This window comes from Mus musculus, chromosome 5 (genome assembly GCF_000001635.26).
Source record: "Mus musculus strain C57BL/6J chromosome 5, GRCm38.p6 C57BL/6J".
NCBI lineage: Eukaryota > Metazoa > Chordata > Mammalia > Rodentia > Muridae > Mus > Mus musculus.
The window spans coordinates 110,843,074-110,862,499 of NC_000071.6; the positions used below are offsets into that span (position 1 = coordinate 110,843,074).

The 19,426-nt window shown below is 44.0% G+C and overlaps 1 protein-coding gene across 12 annotated transcripts in view; it reads left to right on the top strand.

Moving 5' to 3' along the window:
• Chek2 (checkpoint kinase 2) overlaps positions 1-19,426 on the top strand; it is a 34,341-nt gene that overhangs the window by 3,274 nt on the left and 11,641 nt on the right. For 9 of the 12 annotated variants that reach the window (XR_003955670.1, XR_003955671.1, XR_001784718.1 and 6 more), the window contains 6 exons: positions 5,316-5,440; positions 5,557-5,704; positions 6,523-6,613; positions 12,652-12,760; positions 15,301-15,354; positions 17,790-17,851. Coding sequence is in view for 8 of the 12 variants with exons in the window: in XM_006535071.4 (XP_006535134.3) it covers positions 5,316-5,440; positions 5,557-5,704; positions 6,523-6,613; positions 12,652-12,760; positions 15,301-15,354; positions 17,790-17,851 (589 nt within the window). In the remaining 4 variants the exon portion in view is untranslated. Of the gene's footprint in view, positions 1-5,315; positions 5,441-5,556; positions 5,705-6,522; positions 6,614-12,063; positions 12,173-12,651; positions 12,761-15,300; positions 15,355-17,789; positions 17,852-19,426 lie in introns of all 12 variants that reach the window. The other 3 variants (XR_003955672.1, XM_030254660.1, NM_001363308.1) reach the window with 2 other exon arrangements.

Sequence of the window (19,426 nt, forward strand, 5' to 3'; positions counted from 1 at the left end):
GAAATCATGGCATAGAAGCACTTGCCAGCAAGAAGCGAAGGCAAGCAAGCAACACTTTTTCCCTTGGACCTCCCTGTCTTGGCTTGTAGGAGGTGACACACACTCTGTTGTAAAGTCTCTTCCCTTCAGTTCATACTTCACAGGTCCACCCAGAGGGCTGTCTCTTAGTTGTTTTCAGATTCAGTCTGGTTGACAGTCAAGGTTAACCATCAGTTATTTTTCCATGTCCCCAGGCTGGCTCACCATGTTCTCATCTCATCTCCTGAATGCAAAGGTTATAGATGAGGTAGTGTACCCTGTTGTATATAGTTTCTACTACCCTGCTTTAAGCGCCGGGTGGACCTTGCTACCAGTCACCATCCTGGATCCACAGATGAAAGTCAGACAGATCCCCTGACCCCCCACATGTACACACAAACACACACCAGCTTATTTTTAATATGCTTTTTAGCTCAATGGCTTCTTTTTTTTAATTAGATATTTTCTTTATTTACATTTCAAATGTTATCCCCTTTCCTAGTTTCCCTTCCAAAAACCCCCATCCTCTCCCCCCTTCGACTGTTCCCCAGCCCTCCCACACCCACTTCCTGGCCTAGGCATTCTCCTATACTGGGGCATAGAACCTTCACAAGACTAAGGGCCTCTCTTCCCATCGATGACCAGCTAGGCCATCCTCAGCTACATATGTAGCTAGAGCCTTGAGTCTCTCTGTGTGTTTTCTTTTTTTTTTTTTTTTTTTTTTTTTTGGTTTTTAGAAATCCGCCTGCCTCTGCCTCCCAAGTGCTGGGATTCAAGGTGTGCGCCACCACGCCTAGCCCGTGTATTTTCTTTGATTGGTGGTTTAGTCCCAGGGAGCTCTGGAGGTACTGGTTAGTTTATATTGTTGTCCCTCCTAGAGGGCTGCAAACCCCTTCAGCTCCTTGGGTCCTTTCTCTAGCTCCTTCATTGGGGACCCTTTGCTCCATCTAATGGATGACTGTGAGTATCCTCTTCTGTATTTGCCAGGCACTGGCAGAGCCTCTCAGGAGACAGCTATATCAGTCTCCTGTCAGCAAGCTCTTGTTGCTTATTTTATTTTAGTTTTGTTTTGTATTATGATACTTATCTACCTGCTGTGTTGATAAGGCTGTCTGCGAGCCCCTGAACCTCCTGCCTCTACCCCTTTAATAGTACAGCTGACTGTTTATTTAGAGCACAGAGCCTTAGTTTTTAGCCTGGCACAGTTTAGAACTCACTAAGTAGACTGTTCTAGCCTTGAACTCAGAGCGGTTCTGTCTTGGGCTCCTGAATGCTGGGTTATAGGTGTGGACTGCTTTTTAATCACGTCTGAATCTCCATTTATAGGAGTTGTTGGTTTGTATCTTTCTTGTGTTGTCTTTGTCTTTGTTACTAAGGTTTAACTGCCATCAGAATGAATTGAAAAGGTTCCTTTTTTTCTTCTTTGCCTTTTCTCCTCTTTCCTTCTTTCTTTGATTTCTGTTCTTAAAGCCAGTTCTCTTGTCTTCATTTCTTTTTGTTTTCTTGAGTGTTTCATGGAGCCTATCCTGACCTCAAACTGTGTATGTAGCCAAGGATGACCTTGAACTTCTAGTCCTTCTGCTAGTACCTTCATGCTGAGGTTACTGGCGTGCACCACCATGCCTGGCTGTGGATCACACCACATACCCCCACCTCCGCCCTTTTTTTTTTTTTTTTTTTGGAGACCGTCTATCTGTACAACCGTGGTTGTCCTGGAACTCACTGTACACACCAGGCTGGCCTTGAATTCACAGAGATCCACATGCCTCTGCCTCCCAGTGCTGGGATTAAAGGTTTATGCCACCACTAACCTGCCTGGAGCTACACTGTTGAGTAAGATAGTCACAGCGGTCCTCGTGGACTTCATGTTCTGAGGGGGGAAGTCAGGAAGAAGGTTTACAGAGAAGTGTAATAAGGGTTCATCTTTGTAGAGTAACTGAGTGGGATGACCTTAATGTGATAACCAATGTGGTAGTGAGATGTAAGTGAAAGATGGAAGCCCAAATTTATCTTTGGCTAATACTTGACCCTAAACACAAAGGGAGAGAGGAGATGAGCCATTCATGTCGTTTGAAGTATTGTCTGACCTTGTTCCTGGGGAGAAGTGAACAGAGGTGTCCTCTCATCCCAGGTAGGGAGCTGTGATGGTTTGTATATGCTTAGCCTAGGGAGTGGCACTAATAGAAGATGTGGCCTTGTTGGAATAGGTGTGTCACTGTGTGCATGGGCTTTGAGACCCTCCTCCTAGCTTCCTGGAGGCCAGTCTCCTCCTAGTAGCTTTCAGGTGAAGATATAAAACTCTCAGCTCTGCTGGGCGTGGTGGTGCACGTCTTTAATCCCAACACTTGGGAGGCAGAGGCAGGCGGATTTCTGAGTTCGAGTCCAGCCTGGTCTACAAAGTGAATTCCAGGATAGCCAGGGCTACAGAGAAACCCTGTCCCCAAAAAACAAAAAACTCTCAGCTCTTCCTGCACCATGCCTGCCTGGATGTTGCCATGCTCCCACCTTGATGGTAATGGACTGAACCTCTGAACTTGTAGGCCAGCTCCAATTAAATGTTGTCCTTAGGAGAGTTGCCTGGGTCACGGTGTCTGCTCACAGCAGTGAGACCCTAAGACAGGAGTTGATGACAGAGCAGATACATAGCACTGAAGTCCACCTTGGTGAACTGATGAGCTCTGTTGGGGTTACTAAAAGGAGTAGGAATGACTCAAAGACAGTAGCATCACCAAAGCCCACCCCGGCATGAGTGACAGCTCACAAAGCTGGGACCTGGAGCACACTGCATAGTCTGTAGGCAGCTCACCAGGTGCTCTATCCCCATGGCTCAGTTGGTCAGAGCCTCATCCAAGCAACTCCTAGACAGCTGATCTAGGCTGGTCTCTGCTTCTTGCGGATGGCGTGGCTGGTCTGAGTGTCTTCTTTGCCTCTTGTCCTGTTGTCTGAATTACTTGCAGCAGTCTTCACTGCTTATGTACTTACTCCTGGGGAGGGAGGACTTAGTGGTCAAAAGCTATCTTTAGTTCTTTAGTTTTTGTCTTAAGGACCCTGCCTGCAGGATGGAGTCATTGCATCTCCCCTTTAGAACAACTTATTATTTCACACAACCTCCCCCCCAAATATCCTTCCTTCACCCCCCTTTTCTCTTCGTATCTTAAAGTGCTTTCCTCCAAGACAGAAGGTTTTAAGCTTTGAGGAAACTGCTGCTACACAATAGAAATATGCTGTGCCTCACTTGTTTGGGCTGTGAAGTTGAAACCAGTGGAGCTGGGGGTAGTTAACAAGGGGGAGAGGCATTGTGGAGGCAAGTGCCTAGACCTGAGTACCTGGTCGGACATGAGGAAGATTGTAGATTTTATACCGAGTGTAATAGGAAACCTCAGGAAGGTAATACGCAGCTAACTAAATATTTTTCAAAATCAAACGATTTGAGAAGTGTTTTGAGAAGTTCTTTGGTTTTTTTTCTGTGTAGCCCTGACTGTCTTGGAATTCACTTCACTCTGTAGACCAGGCTGGCTGCCCGATTCTGCTTCCTGAGCGCTGGGATTAAAGGGGTGTGCCACTGCAGCCTGGTTTATTCAAGAAGTCTTAACGGCTGCTTATCATTTCATGGTTATGTATAAACCATCAATTATTTAACCCATAATTGTACCCAGCCTGGTGTAGTGGCACATGCCTGCAATCTTGGCACTTGGGAGGCTGAGGCGGGAATATCTGGAATTTGTGGCCAGCAAGTTCGAGTCCAGCTGGGTTACACGAGACTCTCTCAAAGAACAAGTAAATAGAGCTGGAATGTAGCTCAGTTGGTAGAAAGCATTTGCCTAGTGTGCACAAAGTTCTGGGTTTTATTCCTAGCACCCCTATAAATTGGGAATGGTCGGCACATGATTGCAAACTCAGCATCAGGAAACTTGAGGCAGAAGGATTAGAAGTTTACCATCACACAGGGCCCCCAATGGAGGAGCTAGAGAAAGCACCCAAGAGCTGAAGGGGTCTGCAACCCTATAGGTAGAACAACAATATGAACTAACCAGTACCCCTAGAGCTCGTGTCTCTAGCTGCATATGTAGCAGAAGATGGCCTAGCCGACCATCGTTGGGAAGAGAGGCCCCTTGGTCTTGCGAACGCCAAGGCCAAGAAGTAGGAGTGAGTGGGTAGGGGAGTGGGCGGGTAGGGGAGAAGGGGGGCCGTATAGGGGACTTTTGGGATGGCATTTGAAATGTAAATGAAGAAAATAGCTAATTAAAATAATTTGAAAAAAGAAGTTTCCCGCCATTTTTGGCTACATAGAGAATTAGAAGCCAGCCTGGAGGGTTTGAGCTCCTGCCTGCCTCAAATACCAGGGTCAAATAATCACCTACCAAAACAACCTAAAACAAAACAAAGGTAAGCCATTGTTGTGTCTTTGTTTCCCTCCCCTCCTCCCCGCCTTGAGCCCCAAGGCCTTGAATTTGCTAAACTTGCAGTGTGCACTGTTTGTTTTTGTTTCTCTTTTTGTTTTTTTTTTTCGAGACAGGGTTTCTCTGTGTAGCCCTGGCTGTCCTGGAACTCACTCTGTAGACCAGGCTGGCCTGGAACTCAGAAATCCACCTGCCTCTGCCTCCCAAGTATTGGGATTAAAGGTGTGTGCCACTGCTGCCCGGCGTCCCTCAGTCTTTAATACAAAACTTTGATATTGAATCTATACTTTTGATTGTCTTTTTCTTTTAAAAGTCACATTTCTTTCTTTCTTTCTTTTTTTAATTAACTTGAGTCTCTACCTTTTATTTTTTAAGATTTATTTATTTATTATTATATGTAGGTACACTGTAGCTGTCTTCAGACACCCCAGAAGAGGGCATCAGATCTCATTATGGATGGTTGTGAGCCACCATGTGGTTGCCGGGATTTGAACTCGGGACTTCTGGAAGAGCAGTCAGTGCTCTTAACTGTTGAGCCATCTCTCCAGCCCCTATTTATTTCTTTAAAGATTTATTTTATGTATATGAGTACACTGTAGCTGTCTTCAGACACACCAGAAGAGGGCATCAGAGCTCATTACAGATGCCTGTGAGTCACCATGTGGTTGCTGGGAATTGAACTCAGGACTTCTGGAAGAGCAGTCAGTGCTCTTAACTGCTGAGCCATCTCTCCAGCCCTTGATTGTCTTCTTACTGCTGTTTTGACAGTGTCTTTCTTGTAGGCAAGTCTCTTAAGCTTGTCCTGCTGGACTCACATGTGCACCACTCCACAGACTTGGTTCCTTCTTCTAGTTAACACTTTGATACATTCTTTTCTGTGTGTTTTTGTATCAACAGACTGTGTTAACGACAACTACTGGTTTGGGAGAGATAAAAGCTGTGAATATTGCTTCGATGGACCACTGTTGAGAAGGACGGACAAGTACCGGACTTACAGCAAGAAGCATTTTCGTATTTTCAGGGTAGGTAACGGTTGCTTCTCTCCTCGGAGACCCGGTGATCTAGTCGTTGCTCTGGGGCGTCTTTTGCTATTAATTCTTGGTGTCAAAATTTGGACATAAAATATTCTCTGTTTTAGGAAATGGGCCCTAAAAATTGTTACATCGTATACATAGAGGATCACAGTGGAAATGGAACCTTCGTAAATACCGAGCTTATTGGGAAAGGCAAACGCTGTCCTCTGAGTAACAACTCTGAAATCGCACTTTCACTATGTAGAAATAAAGGTAATGTTATTACGGTTAATGAGCTTTTCTTAACTTCCTCTGTAAAGGGAAATTTTTGTGTCTCTGTCAGTTATGCTTTAATAATGCTTTTCAGTCAAATTAAGTAAGTCAGTGTTCAGTAGCATCCAAGAGTTACACCATTGCCTGAGTTGTGGGGTTTTTGTTTGTTTTTATTTTTGTTTTTAGACGAGGTCTTACTATATGGCTGTCCTAGCATTCCCTATGTAGACCAGGGTGGCTTTGAACCCTGCCTGCCTCTGTCTTCTGAGTGCTGAGAACTTACTTTGAGTGTGTGTGTGGTTTATGTATTTGTGCATTTGTGTAGGTGTGGAGGCCAGCAGGGGATGTAAGGTGTCTTACTCTCATCTCCACCTTAATTATTTACATTTATTGTGTGTGTGTGTGTGTGAGAGAGAGAGAGATTGATTTATGTGAGCATGTGTAGGCTTACATGTTACAGTATGCATGTAAGCTTACATGTTACACTATGCATGTGTAGGCTTACATGTTACATGTTACACTATGCATGTGTAGGCTTACATGTTCCAGTATGCATATAGGGGTCAGAGAACAACTGTTGTGAGTTCATTTTCTCCCTCCACTGTGGGTTCTGAGGACCAAAGTCGAGTCATTAGGCGTACATAGCAAGTGATTTTTGCCTACCGAACTATCTGGTTGGCCCCTGGATTAAAAATAATTCACTTTGTATTACATGACAAATGTAATTCTGTACCTTATTATATTATGTGTGTAGTTAAACTTGAGAACCAGTCTTTTAATCGTGATTTAACAAGCCCATTTCTGTCCTTTCCCCTTAGTTTTTGTATTTTTTGATCTGACTGTAGATGATCAGTCAGTTTATCCTAAGGAATTAAGAGACGAATACATCATGTCAAAAACTCTTGGAAGGTAAAGTTTATTTTCTTTATATAATAAACTAAAACTCATTTTTTTCTGTGTATTCTCATGGGTTAGTTTTTTATAACTGATTTTATAACATTATTATTATATAGCTGTCAAACTTTTGTGATACATGTACTACTGATTTATTTGATAATGATCAGTTTAAATAAACGTTTTTCCCTTATAAATTTTAGTGTTGGGATAAGCGCTGCCACCAGGCTTGGTTTCTCTGATAACTATTCATGTGTGTGTGTGTGTGTGTGTGTGTGTGTGTGTGTGTGTGTGTGTGTATGATGTGTGTGTGCGCATGCGGTGTGCATGCATGTGTGGTCTCTATGCTTGCCTGTGTGAGGATGCTTGTGTGCAGAGTCCCGAGGTCAGTATCGGTGCCTTCTTCAGTGGCTCTGCACTTTGTCTTTTGTAGCTCACTGAACCTGGAGCTTTCTGACTCAGCTTCCCTTTCTAGATTGCGAGCCCTAGAATGTCCCAGTGTTCACCACAGCAGCACTGGGATTAGAGACAAGCTTTTAAGGCCGGTGCTGTGTATCCAAACTCAGGCTCTTGTGTGGCAGACTTCTTTTTCTTTTTAAAGATTTATTTATTTTTATTTATATTCATACACTGTAGCTGTCTTCAGGCACACTCCAGAAGAGTACATTGGATTCCCTTACACGAGAGCCACCATGTGGTTGCTGAGAATTTAACTCAGGACCTTTGGAAGAGCAGTCCTGCTCTTAACTGCTGAGCCATCTCTCTAGCCCGTAGCAGACGTCTTATAGGCCGAGCTATCTTCCCAGCTCTATTTTATTTTAATAAACTTAGTAATTTTCAACATAGGGTTTTATTTTGTTGCCCTGACTGGCCTAGAACTCACAGAGATTCTCCTGCTTCTGCCTCCCAAGTGCCTGGCTGCTTTGTTCTCATGTAGCTTACACTGGACTCAGCCTCACTGTGCAATTGAGGGCGATCCTGAACTCCTGATTGATACTCTTGCCTCTACTTCCCCAGACGGGATTCCAAGCCTGCCTCACCCTGCCTAACTAGTGATGACTTTTTTATTTCCTCGCGCCTTAGTGATGACTTTTGAAAAGCAGCTTTTAATGACCCTATGAATCACCATGTGTCTGTATGTGTGTGGGCGCACTCGAGCCTCAGTGAGTATGTGGAGGCCAGAGGACAACGTGCAGGGTCAGGCCTCTCCTATGTGGATTGAATTCAGTCGTCATGCTTGATGGTAGAAGCTGTTGCGTGCTGAGTAAGCATAAGTGCTTGCCTTGCTTTCTTTGTCTAGTGCCGAGTCATGCTTAGTGTTTGTCTTTGTCAGGATTTCTATTCCTGCACAAACATCATGACCAAGAAGCAGTTGGGGAGGAAAGGGTTTATTCAACTTACAATTCCACATTGCTGTTTATCACCAAAGGAAATCAGGACTGGAACTCAAGCAGGTCAGGAAGCAGGAGCTGATGCAGAGGCCATGGAGGGATGTGTGTGAGATTGTATGTGCTGTGTGTGTGATGTGTATACCGTGGTGTGCACTTGGAGGTCAGAGCAAAGGCTTCAAAAGTCTTCTCCTTCTCCCACATTGCAGAAATTGACTTCAGCTCATCAGCAGTGTTTATGTCCTAACTTGCTTTCTGTTGCTGTGATAAGCATCACAGTCCAAACCAGCCTGGAGAGGAAAGGGTTTATCCGGCTTGCACATCCTTATCTCAATCTTTCCCTAGTGAATCTTTCCCTAGGAACTCCAGCAGGGCAGGAACCTAGATACAGGAACTGAAGCTGCTTTCTAGTCTGCTCCACAATGGCTTGCTCAGGCTGCTTCTGTCTATAACCCAGGACCACCTGCATCAATCACTAATCAAGAGAATGCCCCACAAGCTTCTGTAAAAGTCAACCTGATGGAGACGCTGTTTTTTCTATTGTGGTTCTGTCTTCCAGATGATTCTAGCTTGAGTCAAGTTGACAAAAACAAAACAAAACAAAAAACAAACAAACAAACAAAAAACCGAACCAGTACAATTGATTCCTCATCAGTGACATAAAAATATATCATTATCATAACTTTTCCTTCCTTGTTTGTCCCCAAGATGTCATGTTCATACTGTTGTCATGGACTGGGGGTGGTGCAGCATGCCTTTAATCCCAGTACTCAGGAGGCAGAGGCAAGTGGCTCTTTGTGGATTCTAGGCCAGCCTGGACTACACAGTGAGTTCCAGGACACCTAGGACTATGTGTAGAGATCCTGTCTCAAAAGAAAAACCAAACCAACCAAACAAAACCCCAAAATAACATAACAACAAAAACCAAAAATTAGTATCACAATGTGAAACAGTCCATTTTTTTTCAAGTCCCACAGTCTTTTAAAAAGAGAATTTGAAACTGGAGAGTGACTTAGCAAGTAAGAACACTGGTTGCTCTTTTAGAGGACCCAAGTTTGATAACCAGTATCTGCATGATGGCTCATAACTGCCTATAACTCTATCAGGTTATCTGGTACCTTCTTCTAGTCTCTGGGATACTACACACATTGTTGCACAGACATAGGCAGGGAAAAGCAGCCATACACATAAAATGAAATAAGAAAAAAAAAAATCTCAGCAATTTAAAAGTTCAAGTTCTCAAAAAAAAAAATCCAAGTGTCTCAACTGTGGGTTCCTATTTTTAAAGAAAAGTTTTATTACTTTAAGAAAGAACCAGGGTTACAATCAGATCATAGCAAAAACAAATTTCCACAGTGTCCAAGTGTTCAGTGCCCAAGGTCTGGTACCACTCCTGATCTTTTGGACTGAGAAGCTGAGAGCAGCTCCCCACCAGTACCACCCCCGCCCTCCATAGCACACACAGCTCGTCTTGGAGTCGCAGGCTGGCTCCCTTTCACCCCTGATGCTGTCCACTGTGCTCATCCCACAGTCTGGACATCGGCATTATGGAGTCTCCACCTGCAGCTAAGTCTGCATCTTTTTTAGTGACATCCTGGCTTCTTCTCTTCAGGGATACGGCAACCCTGCCACACGGTGCCAAGCGTGACCCCTTCGTGCTTTCAAAACTCATATCTTGTGGGAGACTCTTGATAATTTATAAAGTTCCAGCTTGAAATGCAGCATTGGACTCTCTCTGGCCCACGGCTTTTGTGTGCTGGCCCAGAAGATCTCATGTTGATGATGTTGGACTCTTATTAATTAGAGCAGATTTTTAAGGCCCAGCCAACTAGCATTGATTATCTCAGTGCACAAAAGGTTTCATTTCAGACTCTTTTTGTTTACCCTGCTTATTTGTTTTTGTTTTTTGAGACATGGCTTCTCTGTTTATCCCTTGTTGTCCTATAACTCACTCTGTAGAGCAGGATGGCTTTGAACTCACAGAGATCTGCCTGCCTCAGTCTCCCAAGTCCTGGAATTAAAGGCCTTAATCACTTTACCTAACCTCTCTTTCACAGATTTTTTTTTTAAGATTTATTTATTTATTATGCATAAAGCATTCTGTCTGCATGTATGCCTGCAGGCCAGAAGAGGGCACCAGATCCCATTACAGATGGTTGTGAGCCACCGTGTGGTTGCTGGGAATTGAACTCAGGAAGTTTGGAAGAACTGTCAGTGCTCTTAACCTCTGAGCCATCTCTCTAGGCCTTACAGAATCTTAATTGAAAACATCACACAATGACTCTGATAGAGTCTTAAAGGGACTCTGCAATTTCCTTCTGAAACTCCACAGGCCAGGCCTGTTGTTTGCATTCCTCTCAGCATTGTTTACAGAACAACTCACCAATCTCTGAGTACCCAGTAGCTTTTCCAGCCCAAAGCTCCAAAGTCCTAAAATCTTCCCCTAAAACAACATGGCTGCATCCATCGAGGCAGCCACTGGAGGACTACTTCCTGTTGCTGTGATAAACACCGACCAAAAGCAACTTGGAGAGTGAAGTGTATATTTGGCTTATATGTTATGATCGCTACCCCTGAGGGAAGCCGATTCAGGAGCTCAAGCCGAGTAACCATGGAGGAACGCCGCTTACTGTCTCAGTTCCCATGGCTCGCACAGACTGGGCTGGGCCGTCCCAAATTCATCAAGAAAGTGCCCCACAGACTTATCTACCAGACGCTATAATGGAGGCAATTTTTTAAAAGTGAGATTCCCCTCTGGCAGATGATCTTCGCTTTTGAGCCAAGTTGACCAAAACCTACCCAGAATATGGGACAATCATTTCTACATGCTGGGATATATCTTGTCAGCCCCTGCCCTTCTGAGGTAGGCATGCAATTTAGTGTAAAATATTTAGTTCAATCCCTAACAGAAAAAAGAGAGCTGGGCAAGGTGGAGGCATACTTGGAATTCAACAACTTGAAAAATGTAGCAGTAAGATCAGGGGTTTAATATTATCCTTGGCATAATAGTTGTTTAAGGACAGCCTGAGCTTCCTAAGGCTTTTGTCTCAAAAGCGAGGGGTGAGGGGATAGTTAGGGAGAGGTTGTAATGGGATGTTCCAGCTCCTAGAGAAGTTAAGTGCAAACAAACACATCAAGATCCAGTCTCAGATAAGTAATAAAGACATACTGGTAGTTGCTATACCATGGATGAGCTTTGAAAGCATTAAGCTAAGCGAAAGAAGTGTGATTTCATGGATATGAAACATCAGATAATTTTTAAGAAAGCCATTTAGTGATCGCTAGGGGCAAAGGTATAGTGGTGTTTCCCTAATTGGAACCAGATGGTAGCAGTTGCAGAGCGTTGGATATATACTGACTATGGCTCAATCCTACACTTGAAAATCATTATCATGGCTCATTTAATGTTACATATACGCAACACAATAAGAGAGATGTGAAGCCTTTTCTATACTCACTCAAAACTGGTCATTATCATAGCTCACTACAGACAGGTTGTATGCTGCAGTGGTCGTTGCTAGGCTGGACCTTAATTTTGCTGAACAGGCTTACTGTGGCTAAGAATGGTGTGCATAACATCCTCTGCCATCGGTGGTCCCCAGTGAGTCAGAAATCTTTGAAAGAAATGCTCCTACAGGATGAGTAATTGTGTAGCGCTTTCTGACGTGGTATAAGGTGAAATTCATGCTTCCAACTATGTATGCAAATTGTTTGTTGGTCATTGTTTTGGTTTTTATCTTTTGTTTGTTTGTTTTTGTTTCTCTGTGTAGCCCTGGCTGTCCTGGAACTCACTCTGTAGACCAGGCTGGCCTTGAACTCAGCCTCCTGTCTCTGCCTCTGGAGGCTGGGATTAAAGGCTTGTGCCACCACCTCCTGGCTGTGTTTTACTTCTTTTAATTCAGGCCTGGATGGCCTTGGCTTTGGTTTGATGCTCTCCTTCTGTCTCAGCCTTCTCAGCTCTTGAATGACGGTTATGTGCTACTCCCGGCATGGGTACTCATTTTTCGATCAGGAAGATTCTTCTATTGATATTTCTCTGCCCCCCCCTAGAGAAAGTAAATTTTCTTTTTTTCTTAGTGTTTTTCTGGGAATTTCACAATCAAGGGCTCTGATTAGACTGAAGTCACTCCAAGCTCAGTGCTGCTGGATGCTCTTCATCTCCGTGTGCTCTTGGCAGTGTACTCTGGTGAGGTTTCAGTTTGAGCATAGAGACAATGAAAAAAAAAATGTTACATGGACAATATTTAATTTCCTGTCTGTGTGTGTGTGTGTGTGTGTGTGTGTGAGAGAGAGAGAGAGAGAGAGAGAGAGAGAGAGAGAGAGAGAGAGAGAGTGCATAACATAACTTCATGGCCACAGAATTTGTGTGGAGGTCAGAGGACAGCCTTGGGTGTTGGTCTTGCCTTTCTGCCTTGAGACTGGGTCTCTGTCTGTTTCTGCTGTGCATGTGTGGCAGGCTGTCCTACAAGCTTCTGGAAGAGGTTTTTTTTTTTGCTTGGTTTACGTGGGTGCTGGGTGTTTGAAGTCAGATTCTGCATTTGCATGACGAGTACCTGAACAGCCTCCTCAGCTCCTTCTTTTCTTCCTATCAAGGCCGAGTTTGACATGGTATGTTTCATGATGAAAGTCATCGGGAAAAGTCACTGTCTGTGTGTTTCCCCTTAGTGGTGCGTGTGGGGAGGTAAAGATGGCTTTTGAGAGGAAGACATGTCAGAAAGTGGCCATAAAGATCATTAGCAAGCGGAGGTTTGCTCTTGGCTCATCGAGAGAAGCCGTAAGTACCTGTGTCGGGAGCTGCCCGGCTCTCACACTTCCTTAAGGAACCCTGGAGCACGTCTCAGCCTCCGGAAGCTTGGGTGGCTTAGATGGAGCAATTTTTGACTGTCAAACAGCACTGAACACTTTTTAAGTGTCTTTTATTTAATCTAGAAACTTATTTGTAATTTAGTTCTAGAAATAATTGGTTGTATGTAACCCTGTGCATAGTAACAGGCTTTTTCTTATTTTAAAGTCGCTATGAAGGGATAGGGGAGAAAGGGGGTCTAATGGCCAGTGCAGCCTCACAGCTGCCTTCAGCCTCTCTCATCTTGGTGGAGACCCTGTGGTGTTTAGAGACAGGTGAATTCAGCTCGTATGGACAGCTCACCTTTCCATTAACAATGTGCCCACCTCGCAGAAACTGCTTCTAGTCGCCCATCGGCTTTATCTAAGCACCGGGTGAAGTAATGCTTGGGACATTGTAGCAGAAATGAAACTTTTTGAGAGTTAAGGGGTCTAGTGAGAAGGAAAAAATAATCTCAGGAAAGCTAGGTTTAATCCTGACCTAAGTGCTATGCTCAATATTTCTTTTGAAAGCGTTTGTTACAACGTGTAAAGTGCTCAGTATCTACAGTGTAGCATTTTCACTCATTCTACAAATTATGGCGGATACTTTTTACTTCAAAGCATTTTTTTTTTTCTTTTTGAGATTATGACTCACATAGCTCAGACTATCCTGGAAGGCGTCCCCTGGGATGCTAGGATTGCAGGCATGCGCTACCACTCCTGACGGAGATGGCCCCATTTTTTTACTCTCAGTTTGATGGCACAGTTCCCCTGACTGCAAATCTGAATTTGAAAATAGTAAATAAGGAGAAATAGTAGTCTCTTTCTCTACGCCCCGCAGACCCCATTTGCTCTATAAGGTCTTGGGTGTTCTCCAGACAGTCAGTTGCATTTGAGGGACTTTGCCTGATATGATCCGGTTCTGAGGTGACCACTACAAATGTTCTGGATAATATCAGACAGACTTAAACTGATTCTCAAAGACATCACTGGGAAGGAATGCCCCAAACTTCCTCATAATTTATGCAGATAATTCTTTGCTTGGTTGTTGAGGTAACTTCAAATTCTTTGCTCTTTTGGGTGTTGTGGCGGTGGCTAGGAGTTAGTTAGTTATAGAAACACATTTTTATAAAACTCTGGAATTAAGGAATACCAGACCAGTACTCTTCCATGGAGATGACATTTTTAATTCTCAGTTGCAGGTTTTTAGAATGTAAAGTGTTTTTATGCAGCAACTATTTAGTCACTTTTTCTGTAATCCACACTGACCGAATGAGTGAAGTGGCCAACTGTATTTTTTTCCCCACATATAACCCGACAAAGTAAAGTAAAAGCAGCGCCCAGGCACGTCTTCCTCTCCAGCCAGCTGTTTCTGGCTTTAACATTCTTCAAATTGTTTTTCCCAAGATAATTCTATTCTTACATGGCAGGAGGAATTTCCGGTCTGTGTTCAATTTGTTACAGATCTTTGACCTCACAATTCTGGATTTGCTTCCCATTTAGGGGAGAAAAGGATATCTCCTAGGTTGTTGAAAACTTAGAACCAATTTTTTTAAATGTGTTTTTATTTTTTACTGTTTTTTTTTTAAGATTTATTATTATATGTAACTACATTATAGCTATCTTCAGACACACCAGAGGAAGGTGTCAGATCTCATTACAGATGGTTGTGAGCCACCATGTGGTTGCTGAGATTTGAACTCAGGACCTTCAGAAGAGCAGTCAGTGTTCAAAACCACTGAGCCATTTCTCCAGCCCCAGAACCAATATTTTTTTTCTTAATTGTTCTCTTCCAGTCATTGGACCCTGTATGACCTCTCTATTAACAGAACCTCCTCACCCCTGCCCCTGCAATGTAGTAATGAGTGTGAGAGTGGAAAGAAAAGGTCTGGACTTAAACATTTTTAATCTGGGGTTGAGGGATAGAGAGATGCTTCAGTGGTTAAGAACACTTGTTGGTCCTCGAGATGATCCATGTTCAATTCTTAGGCTGCCATGGTGGCTTACAGCAGTGTGTAGCCCTAATTTCCTGGTACTGGACATCCTCACACAGGCACACATGCAGGTGAATCACCAATCAATGTACATAAAATAAAGTGAAAAAAAAATTTATAAAAGATTTTAGGGCTGGAGAGATGGCTCAGCAGTTAAGAGCAGTGACTGCTCTTCCAGAGGTCCTGAGTTTAATTCCCAGCAACCACATGGTGGCTCACAGCCATCTGTCATGGGAATCCAATGCCCTCTTCTGCTGTGTCTGAGGATAACGACAGTGTACACACAATAAATAAATAAATAAATCTTAAAAAATAAAAATAAAAAATAAAAGATTTAAAATCTGGGTTTCTTAGCTGAAGTCTATTTTACATAAATATGTAGTCTAGCGTCTGCTGTCTGAGCAGAGCCTGGTTTGTAACTCAGCCATTCTAAATGAAGTTTAACTGTATTTTTATTATTACTGTTGTACTCTAATGCTATCCTTGTTTATTTAAGGACACAGCTCCCAGTGTGGAAACTGAAATAGAAATTTTGAAGAAACTAAATCATGTAAGTATCATTGTCACTCGTCGTAACTTGTCTCAAAATATAGGAAGTATACGAAGTGTTGCTATAGGAGGCTAATTTGGGCTCCTTTGTATGTTTGTGAGAAGACACGTGGACCTGGCTCTTATTCACCTCTGACGAGTTTTACTTCAAAGTTTTAAGAATTCAATCCTGTGTAAAAGGCTTCATGACTTCATGATCTATTACTCGGTATTTTTATTGAGATCTTGAGAAAAACCTTATAAAGGTTAGTTATATTTGCAAAAGAAATGAAAGTCTTGTGAAGTTAGTTATATTTGAAATCTGGGTCCTTTTAAATACCTTTTCTTTGGAGTAAGTGGTATCTGACAGATAAGAAGCCCATTGTTGCATCTGATTCGTAGGCGTGGGGAGCCTTGTTGGAGATAAGTGGTCCTCACCTACTTTGTAAGGAAGACTCGATATCTGTGGCAGTCACAGGGCTGTAGCACAAGGGTCTGACACCGGCTTCTCTTTCCTGGTTCTCTCAGTCTCTTCATTAGTTTATGAGAACCCATAATGCACGCTTAGTAGGTGCTGGAGTTACTTCTTGCCAGAGTAACTAAGAATCCTCTTCTCTTTTAGCCTCCAGTTAGAAGATTTTCTTTTCTCTCTTCCACCTCCTCACTTTCCTCTAAGAGCTAGAAAGTTTATTTATTCTAGATTTCTGTGTTTGATACAATGTCTCCACAGCCTGTTTACAGCTCGGTGGACCCTCTCGCTAACTCTCCGCACTCCAGCGGCCATCCTTCCTGCTTGCCTGTTCCCGACCTCACACGTAGCAGCTTCTTCTCTTCCCCCTCCTTTCCTTCCCTCTCTCTTTGCTTCCGTTTCCCTTCTGCCTTTTCACCCCCTCCTCAATCCCCCTTCTTCCTTTTCTTTCTTTTTTGTTGTTAGGAGACAGCCCCTGTCTTGTTACCCTGGCAAGTCTGGGAATACTGGACTCACGTGACCCTTCTGTCTCCGCCTCTTGAGTGGAGTTTGTTTTTCTTCTTTTCGACAGGAACTGGCTGAATTGGCCAGGCTAGGCCCCGATTCCTGGCTCAAGCAATCTTCCTGCTGCAGCCCGCTATGGCCAGTTTTTTTTTGTTTTTTGTTCTTTACAAAAACCACATTACTGTTGGCAGAATGACTCGGAGGGTGAAGGAGCTTGCTGAGAAGCCTGGCCATCTGAGTTTGATTGCTAAGACTCACATGGAAGAAGGAGAGATCCAGTTCCCACAAGTTCTTTGACCTCCACACATACTCCATGGCATGCACAGATACAGGCAGGCAGGCAGGTAGACAGACAGACAGACATAATTAGACAAAGAACACCGCATACATTGCACTTACGTACCATCCCCCTAAATGTTTTATTGGTCATTTCGAGCCTTATTAAGGTGGAAGTCTCTCACCAGCACTCGGCAGTGTTTCCAAGTCCATGCCGGGAAGCTGTGGGTGCTCGCTGATGCAGGAAGATGGATGTACAAAGCGAAAGTTACAGGGACCCATGAAGAACACGGCAATGGAGTCTCACCTCTTACAATCTCAAACCTGAAAGAATTATAGGTTCTTTCTTTGAGTCTCCTGTGATCAGTCCTCCATGCTGGCTTCTGTATTCCTGCTAGATTCTCTGAGGTCTGTTTCTTACCTGCCACTGAGCTTGGCTGTCAGCTTTAAACACAAGTATGCTAAGTAGAAAATCGTAATGCTAAGTCTAGAGAATCTAACCCTGTTTTAACCTACCCACAGCACTGGGTGCCCTGCACAGATAGTAAACATATCATCCATGCTTCAAAGTCTTATACTGTGAGAGGATCTTATCATACAGGTTCCATTCTCCATGGCCCTAGTGCTGGAGCCGCAGGAATCAGGTATCTGGAAGTATAATTAGGCTTCCTTCCTCGCCTTCTTTGTTATTGAGACAGGGTCTCTTGTTGCCCAGGCTAGCCTTGAACTTGCTTTATAGCTGAGGCTGGCCTTGAATTCTTGCTTTTCCTTCCTTGCCTTCCCAAGTGCTGGAATTACAAAACAGCTTTTTGGGTCTCTCATCTTGTGTCCTGTTGAGAAAAAGGGCTTTGCTCCTATGCTGGGATTGAACTTCAGATTGCAGGTCTGCTGAGAAAATATCCCACCTGCCACCCGCCACCCGCCACCCGAGCACCCAGCTCCTGCTGCTTTTCCTCTTGTCAGGTTCCTGTTTTGACAAATGAGGAGGAAGTCTGGGAAAACCTGCTGTCATGCCTAGGCGGGGCTCCTATGCAGACACGAATTATTCCTTACTGACTCTGTATGATGGTGTGTTTCTTGTGTGAGTTCTCTGTGAGGAGTCAGCCACCTTCCATTCTGCCAGTCTCCTGTGCTTGACTCAACAGCATCCCCAGACAATAGGTTTCCTGTCTGGAGTTTTCTCACTTCTCCTTTCTTCTCTCCCATAGCCATGCATCATCAAGATTAAAGATGTTTTTGATGCGGAAGATTATTACATTGTTCTGGAACTGTAAGTAGTAACGTTTAAACTCATGTTTCCGTGTAAGACTTATAAACCAGTAAAGAATTGAATGCAGATTAGCCAGGAGGTGGTGGCTTACTTTAATCCCAGCGCTCAGGAGGCAGAGGCAGGCGAATGTCTGTGAGTTTGTGGTCAGCCTGGTCTACAGACTGAGTCCCAGGACTGTCTCAAGAAAACAAAGACAAATATTTTAAATTTAACTTTGTTATTGTTGTTTAGCGCAGAGGGATTAAGTAGTTTACCCAAAGACCTATAGCTTATGAAGAATTCAACTGGGGTTCAGGCCCCAGTTGTCTGGTCCTGCTTGGGAGTCATATTTCCACCCCATCAGCATGTAGGAACCATGTGGGAATGTAGATCTATGGGCCTCTCTCCAGATTCTGGAAGCAGTTTTTTTTTTAAAAGATTTATTTGCCGGGTGGCAGTGGTGGTGCACGCCTTTAATCCCAACACTTGGGAGGCAGAGGCAGGCAGATTTCTGAGTTCGAGGCCAGCCTGGTCTACAAAGTGAGTTTCAGGACAGCCAGAGCTACATAGAGAAACCCTGTCTTGGAAAAAAAATTTTATTTATTTACTTTATGTATATGAGCATGCTGTCCTTGACACACCAGAAGAGGGCATCAGATCCAATTCCAGATGGTTGTGAGCCACCATGTGGTTGCTAGGAATTGAACTCAGGACCTCTGGAAGAGGGATTAGTGCTCTTAACCGCCGGGCCATCTCTCCAGCCCTGGAATCAGATTTTTATTTTTTTATTTTTTTTTATCTTTGCGTTTTCAAGACAGAGTTTTTCTGTTTAGCCCTCACAGTCCTAGAACTCTCTCTGTAGACCAGGCTGGCCTGGAACTCAGAGACCTGCTTCCAGGTGCTGGGATCAAAGGTGTGCGCCACCACTATCCTGCTAGAGTTAGATTTTTAAAAGTTCCCAAAGAAGTCTCCGTTGCTTACCATATATTCCATCTCTCACTCTTTTCCTACTGGGGCATTTGATTATGGATGAGGCGTATGAGAGATCATTACTTTGTTACGAGATTTATGTTTGATTATTTTTAGCTATGTGTCTGTGTGAGTGTGCACATGCCTGTAGAGGTCAGGCGTGGGCTTTGGTCTCCTGAGATGGAGTTACAGGTACTCGTGAGTTGGACCTGGGTGCTGAAGTCTGGTCTTCCGTGAGAGGAATGAGAGAAATCAGGATGCAGTCCTCCGAGGTGGGGTTGAGGAGTGGGTTTCTGTTGTGCATTTCAGGGAGAGCAGAGGCAGAGGCAGCTAGAAGATTCCAGAGTAGGGACAGGAAGTAGCAGATGAAACATGGCCAAGGGACTGAACCTGGCCATGAGAGAAGAGAGCAGAGAGGGAGATGGGAGAGGGGAGGAAGACGGGGAGAGGAGAGGGGGCTAAGAGAGCTCATAGCTGAAATGGCAGAGTTAGATGGGAATGAGAGGTGGGGGGAGGAGGGAGCTCATGAGCTGGAGAAGTTTAGGGTAGGGGTGGGGTGAAAAGAGCTGTGAGGAGCCAAGGTCCTTTGAGAGTGAGTAGAGTGAGCCTGAGGCCAGCCGGTGCTCT